This window comes from Camellia sinensis, chromosome 4 (assembly GCF_055761805.1).
Source record: "Camellia sinensis isolate YWXY chromosome 4, ASM5576180v1, whole genome shotgun sequence".
Lineage (NCBI taxonomy): Eukaryota > Viridiplantae > Streptophyta > Magnoliopsida > Ericales > Theaceae > Camellia > Camellia sinensis.
In genome coordinates this window covers 193011470-193019657 of record NC_138964.1, presented here as the reverse complement: position 1 = coordinate 193019657, position 8188 = coordinate 193011470, and the positions used below count along the sequence as shown (strand labels likewise).

The window sequence follows — 8188 nt, the reverse complement described above, 5'->3', positions numbered from 1 at the left end:
TATTTATAGGGAGGTAAAAACATTATCAGGCCAACACGTGGCCAGCCTGAATCATCCCACAGATTTGATCATAACTTTCCCTGGATTTGCTCATTACTAACCATAGATTTATACTTATCTTAGTGAATGTTTATGGTAATTACACTTTTGTCCAGTTTTCTAGCATAACTATATAAATAAATTAATCCCTAATTAAATTACACTTTATCGTATACCAACAAAAAATTAATTATTTATTTTACTACTACACCCACTATTATTATTATTATTGTTATCAATATCATTATTTATTTACTCTTTCTTTTATATTTATTTATTTACTATCTTTAACTCTAATTTGGCCAAACTAGTATTATAATTCTATATTTTTGTTAATTTGGCCCCAAATAAATAATCCTTAATTAATCTAATATTTGATAATCTAATATCAAATTAGATTCTGTATTTATTATTATTTATTTAATAATATATAATTACATACGTTTATAATTATATACAACTATAAATATTTATGTGATATTTAATTAAACGTTCAGGGTGTGACAGGTGGTGACAGCTGATCGACAAGGTAAGGAATGAGACCAGAAGACAGCGGCTCTGAATTAATATGAATGGATGAGATGAAATGTGTGGTGTCAATTAGGTTTAATTGAAGAATTATTGTGTGTGTGAGAGTATATGTGTGATAGGGTGTGTGGATGTAATCTATGGCTGAAATTTCTTATTGTGTGTGTATGTGTAACACAAGATTTTTTTATTTTTTATTTTTTTTGGCGGGTTGGGAATAGATATTTTATATAAAAATCAAATTGAAATGTTTTATACAATCACACTACTCAGGGAGTGTGATTAAATATATATATATATATATATAATCACATTTATTTAAAAAGTGTGATTAAAAATAAATATTATTAAATATTATTGTAGTATTGCATATATAATCACACTTTAATTAGAAGGTGTGATTAAAATATATATATATATATATATATAATCACACTTGAATTAAAAGTGTGATTAAAACATATATATATATATATATATATATATAATCATACTTAATTAAAAAGTGACATAAAAAATAAATATTATCACACTCAATCAAATTAAGTGTGATTAAAACATCAATCTAATTTTTTTTTATCACACTTCTAATAAAAGTGAGACAGTTTTTTTTGTCAAAGTATGATTTTTAACTATTTTTGTAGTAGTGGAGAGAGAGAGAGAGAGAACTTGAGTTTCAGATATGGTGAAAGCAGATGTTGTGAAGTGGTTGCCGCTATGTAGTTTTGGCGCGGAAGAGGAAGAGCGTAGAGTTTGGCCCGAAAAAAATAATAAAAAAATGAATAATGATGAACAATATCTCGTTTATTGTAGCGGGATACTGTAGCACCCTCAAATTTTGGCACGCTTGTAGCGAGATTGATGTGCCTGGTTTTTTAGAGTTTATCTCGCTAGTTTAGCAAGAGAAGGGCTCTATCGAGTTTGATGAGATTGTTCGAATTGAGTTTTTGGTACCTTTTAGGGCATTAATCCTCTAGAGTTAATTCCTAGAGTGATCCATCCAAGGGTTGGGATTTAGCCTCACCAAAACGACGTCGTTTTGGTGAGTGATTTGAAAAAGAAAAAAAAAATCAGCTTTCAAAATTCCCTATACGTTTTTGTCCCTGTGCAGCATTAGAGAGAGAGAGAGAGAAGGGCTGAAAGAAAGAGAGAAGATGAGGAGGATCTCAACGCTAAAAAAGAAGAAAGCCGTCGTTGCCAGCCCCTCCTCCTCTTGGACCATCATGCAAGATCTAGGATTGCCTTTTTGTTTTCCTTCTCTCTCCCCCCTTCTCTCTCTCTCTGCACTTGAAAGTCCGAAGGGTTTCAATGCTTGAAATTTTGTCTTGGGGTTTCTTCACTGATTTAGCTCATTTTTCTCCCTCCAAAATTCACCTTCAATCATAACCTTTCCTTGCATATCTCTATTTTCAAAAACATTTCTATTAAATTTGTAAATATTTTGGGAAAAAAAATGTTGATTAGAAGTGCTAAAATTCATTATTGTTTATAAGGATTTGATGAGGTAATTAATTGAAAATAAAAAAGGAAATAAAAATTTTCTACTGATAATAAAGAATATATGCTTCAAGAGACTTTTCACTTCATTCAAGCTATTTGGGTTTTTTTCTGGTAATCAATCTCTCTCTCTCTGACCTTGACAAAATTTCTATTCCTTTTGTTCTTTTACTGTACTGGGTATTGTATCATCATAAATTATCATCAATTTCCAGTATATAAATTAAATTTATTGCTTCCATATGATTATAATATATATATATATATATATATTGATTCATTACTTTGGAGAGGTAGAAATAGGACTTTCTTCTTTTGATGGGTCGCCGGCGGTTTCTCTTTAACTTGGTCTGTGTTGTTGTTGCTTGCTGCTCTTGATTTTCTTCTTCTTTTTCTTCTTTCTTTCCTTTTCTTTTCTTCTTTTTTGTTTTGTTTTGTTTTTTGGGTTTTCATCATCAAAACGACGTCGTTTTGGTGAGGAAGTGATCTTAACCATTCGTTCTATTAATGGAACATGTGTCGCATCCTCACCAATTCACTTTACCAGATCACTCTAGGAATTAACTTCGGAGGATCCCAACGCCTTTTTGGAAGAGATTGGAGAGCTCGCGCCATTGTTGACTTGGTAGTTAGGTCTTAATAAACAAAAAGGAAGTTGCAGTTACTTCGGATTGTTTGGCATTTCATTATTTTAGTAATTTTTAAATTTTTTTAAAAATATGAATAAATAATAAATAAAAAAAACAGAGAGAGACTTTTTAATTAAAATTCATGTTTGTTGGGTCTTACAAAAATTGTGTTTTATTGGAACAAAAGCTTTAGGACTAATAGTCCCTTAGTGTTAATCCCCTCCTTAATAATCCCACAAGAGAGGTGTGATTGTTATTCTAATCCAACGAGATTGGAGAATAAGATAAAAAATGATAATTTTATTCTCTATTTTACAAAGATAACAAAGTTACATTTTATATAATAATAGCCTTTAGGTATTTCATATATTTAGTCTTAACCAACTAATATTACCACATCAATACATAAACAAATACAATTTTTATTAATCTCCTCACTAACAATCTCAATACTAACTATGTTATCCAAACTAATTCTAAAAACAAACGGACCCTTAGTTGTCAAATGAGGCCAAGACTCATAAGAATAAAAAATTTAAGATTTCTTTTAATTAGGTAGGATATCTTATTAATTTATTTATTGTCTTATATTTTATTTTTGTATTTATTTTAGCAATTAAACAGATTTGAATTAAATATTTTAGATACTCAATATATTCAATCGATAGTTTTGGGATTAAGTAAATAATTTTATAATAATTCAAGGGTAGAAAGTGAAATTAACTCTAAATAGACTCAAACAATAGTTTAGGAATCAATAATTCAAAATTTAAGTAGATAATTTAGTAATAGTTTAGGAACATAAAGTAAAATAACCCTAAATAAAAATGTCATGAAAAGTTATCTTGAAATTATTCCAAAACAAGGTGTACATAGACCACCGGGGTGGTGGCCTAATGGCGAAGGTATTCTTCTTCATAGGTGTGATTTTGGTTCGACTCTTGGGGGGGAGCGAAATGTTGGGTAATTCCAATGGCTCTCTGTTAAGACCTTGCTCTATACTCCGATCAAATCTTGGACTCGTCTGTGGCGTATGATTGAGCTCCATTGATACCTTGGTATGGTATACTCTGATCAAATCTTGAGCTCGTCTGTGGCGTTTGGTTAAGCTCCACTGGTACTTCGGTATGGTTGAGCTCCACTGGTGCCTTGGTATGGTTGAGCTCTATTGATTCCTCGGTAGTGGGTTTCTTTCTATGAGTTTGGTTAAATCAGGTTTGCAACCAGTTATCCCAAGGCCTGGGCCCACGAATGTCGTGATGACACCTTAGAGCATCTTTTTTTCTGATAAAAAAAAGAAGGTATACATAATAAAGATTAAAAACTAGAAGGATATGATATATTTCGAATAATTATAATTCATAATATATGTTCTAAATAATTTTTTGAATACGCATTAGGGAAAGGTTATGGTACACACTCCTTAAATTAAAGGGTGTGTACCATATGTACCTTATAATTAAAGAAGAAAATGACATAATTTTATACTTTTTGAATCATAATATAAATATAAAAAAAGTCATAACCAAACGACACATAAGTAAAACCAAATATCTCATGAGTCATAATTAAAAAAAAAAAATGATATAACTCAAAAGTACATACAGTAGGAATTGTGTATTAGTAGAATTTCCTTATGCATTATTGTTATATTACAAAAATATAAAAAAATTAGTTTAATATTAAAGAGATTCTAACACGATCCATAATGACACCACACTACGACTTTGATCACTAACTATAATTATGTAGTGATTTTCTTTGCTATGTCTATTGGGTACCAATTTAGAGGATCAATCTCACTGTTTATTTGCAAGAGTTCCAATTAAAATTAGGATAAACCCTCGTATGAATTGAGTTCAAAAAATCATTTGTTCATAGAAAATTTTGAACCTAAAACATTAAAGGCAGCACATCCCCAAAATTCAAGACCCAAAATATATTTATTTATCTATGTAATACTATTCAGTGTTTGGTTTCAATTTTGTGGATTTAATTTTTTGAAAATTGAGTTTTTTTGTTTTTTTTTTAGTGAACGTTTTAAACATTTTAAGCAATTTTTTTTTTACTTTTTTAGATGCACCTTCCATAGATGTATATAAAAAGTAAAATATTTGTACAAAAATAATAAATACACAAGAATACGAAAAATGTACTGAATTCTGATTTTTTTTTTATATTTTTGGTATTTAGTGAACTTTCTAAATTTTTTTTCACAAATATTATACTTTTTAAATGTATTTATGTTAAGTATATCTAAATTTTTTTAAAATTTCTTAGAATATTAAAAAAATTTAGTAAAAATATGAAAAAACTAAAAAAAATAATTTTATGAAAAATAAATCCTGAAAATCTAAATTAAACAAGCTGAATAATAGTTCAAAAATGGGCTCTTTTAACTTCAAAAGACAATCAAGACAAATTCGGGCCCCAAATTATATTATGAAATGTATTTGGGTAAAATTTGTAAATAACAAAAACTCTATCACTTAATTTTGGATTGATACCTCTGTGTTGAAATGTATCCGGATAAAATCTGTGTTGAAGCTTTGGAAGCAACTGAGAGAGAGAGAGAGAGAGAGAGAGGGAGAGCAAACGGGCAGAAGCAAACGGCGGGCTGAAATTTGACAATCGATCCATGCCACCCTACACACGATTATGCTCATTCTCTACCTTTCATTGTTTCCCTCCAAGATCACCGTAGATACTCTGTTTCACTTTCATCTTCTACATTGTGAAATCATGAGAGCGACACAATTTCATCTCCAGAAATTTCTCAAACTCATGTCGGATCGTTTCTCCTTATCACAACCCAAGAGGACAATCAGTTCCTCCTCTTCTCCACGACTCCAATCGAACCAGAAACCTCCGATTCCAAAAACTTTCTTCAATTCAAACAGCAATGGCGCTCTCGTAAACCGCTTGTGCAAAGACAAGAAATTCAATGAAGCTATTGAAATTCTTTGCGAACAAAAGCGTTTGGGTGAAGCAATTCAGGTTCTAGACCTTGTTGATCATCCAAATGCTGCAATGTACTCGACTCTCATACAACTCTGCCTCCACCAGCGAGCTCTCGAGGAGGGCAAAAGGGTTCACAATCACATTAAACTCTCTAGTTTTGTACCTGGGATTTTCATTTTCAATCGCATTCTTGATATGTATTGCAAATGTGGGAGCCTTGTGGGTGCTCGGAATGTGTTTGATGAAATATCTGAAAGAGACTTGTGTTCTTGGAACATTATGATATCTGGGTATGCGAAAGTGGGACAAGTTAAAGAGGCTCGACACTTGTTTGATTCAATGCCTCAAAGAGATCATTTTTCTTGGACTGCCATGATTTCTGGGTATGTTCGGCATGACCAGCCTAAGGATGCTCTAGAGTTGTACAGAGTAATGCAGAGACATGAGAATTTGAACTGCAATAAGTTTACTGTTTCTAGTGCTCTTACTGCTTCTGCTGCCATTCAGACCTTGCACCTCGGGAAGGAGATTCATGGTCACATTTTGCGAATTGGGTTGGATTCTGATGCGGTTGTGTGGAGTGCCCTTTCGGATATGTATGGGAAATGTGGGAGTTTAGAAGAAGCACGGCACATATTTGATAAGACATTGGACAGAGACATTGTTTCTTGGACAGCAATGATCGACAGGTACTTTGAGGATGGAAAGAGGGAGGAGGGACTTTCATTGTTCTCGGACTTGTTGAGGTCAGGGATCAGACCTAACGAGTTCACATTTGCTGGGGTTTTAAATGAATGTGCAGATCAAACTGCAGAGGACATTGGCAAGCAAGTTCATGGGTACATGATGCGAGTTGGGTTTGATCTGATTTCATTTGCAGCAAGTGCACTTGTTCACATGTATGCAAAGTGTGGGGACATTGACAATGCAAGAAAGGTCTTCAAAGGGATGCATCGGCCAGATTTAGTTTCATGGACTTCTATGATCAATGGGTATGCTCAAAATGGTCAGCCCCACGAGGCTCTTCAGTTATTTGAGTTGCTACTCAAATCGGGTACTCAGCCTGATCATGTTACATTTGTTGGGGTCCTTTCAGCTTGCACTCATGCTGGTTTAGTTGATAAAGGGCTTGAATATTTTCACTCAATAAAACGGAAACATGGGTTGACACATACAGCTGATCATTATGCTTGTGTGATTGATCTTTTGAGTCGATCTGGCAGATTTAAAGAAGCTGAAGATTTGATTAATCAAATGCCCATGAAGCCTGATAAGTTTTTGTGGGCTTCTTTACTTGGTGGTTGTAGAATTCATTCAAATGTTGAACTGGCTAAACGAGCCGCAGAAGAATTATTTGTAATAGAGCCCGAGAATGCAGTTACCTATGTTACCTTAGCCAACATCTATGCCACAGCCGGCAAGTGGGGCGAAGTGGCAAAGATCAGAAAAATTATGGATGACAGAGGAGTAGTTAAAAAACCCGGTTTAAGTTGGATTGAAATCAAAAGGAAGGTCCATGTGTTCTTAGTGGGAGATTCGACCCACCCAAAATCTAGGGAAATACATGATTTTTTGGGGGAGATTTCAAAGAAGATGAAGGGAGAAGGGTATATTCCTCACACAGATTATGTGCTACATGATGTGGAAGAGGAGCAAAAGGAGCAAAACCTCTCTTATCACAGTGAGAAGCTTGCAGTTGCATTTGGAATTATTGCTACTCCTCCAGGAACAACTATAAAGGTTTTTAAGAATTTAAGAACTTGTGTTGATTGCCATACAGCTATTAAATTTACATCGAAGATTGTTGAGAGGAAAATAATTGTAAGGGATTCAAATCGGTTCCATTGTTTTGAAGATGGGACCTGTTCATGTAAAGATTATTGGTGATTCATGCCAGGGGTTGCTTTAAAAATTATGGTTTTGGAAAGGGAAAGCAGGATTTGTTTCCATAATACAGCTGTTTTCTTGAAAATTCGTCATCTGAAATGGAGAGCTTTCTGTCATCTCTTCAATGTCAGCCAGGAATTTTGATTGAATCTGACTGAGTTTAAAGACAAAGAATAATGGCTTGTTTACATATCGAAGTTTTTTATACAATTTCCATCTGTCCAGGGAAAGAGGAAATTAACAGTATATATGGAGTTGAGAAGCTGTAAAGATTAAGATCTTGGAAATTACCAAATACAGAAATCTACTACAAGCTCATTGATACTTTTAAGATTGTCATTGCACACGATCATGTCTTGTATCCTTGATGAAGGTTGAATATCAATGATTAGTGATCAAATTTAAAGTTGGAGCTGAAACTTTCTATGTTTTCTTCTAAACTTTGCGGTGGATTTCTTTGCAGAATTTAATGAAATTGTCTCAGTGAATGTATTTTTAATCCGCTTGTTCATTTGAATGTTCTTTTCAATTTGTCTTAATCTTACTTTGAGGAGAAGGAAACTAGAACAGCAATTGCATTGGCTATGTAAATTATGAATCTCTTCTTCATGCTAAATCTATGGGACGCAATATTTAACAGCTGCAAA

The 8188-nt window shown here is 33.0% G+C and overlaps 1 protein-coding gene across 1 annotated transcript; it reads left to right on the top strand.

The window, feature by feature from the left end:
• The first annotated feature begins 5212 nt into the window (after positions 1 to 5212).
• LOC114280043 (pentatricopeptide repeat-containing protein At4g37170) lies at positions 5213 to 8188 on the top strand. Its single transcript, XM_028222352.2, has one exon. The coding sequence runs from the start codon at positions 5352 to 5354 to the stop codon at positions 7539 to 7541; it is 2190 nt and encodes a 729-aa protein (XP_028078153.1). The 5' UTR covers positions 5213 to 5351; the 3' UTR covers positions 7542 to 8188.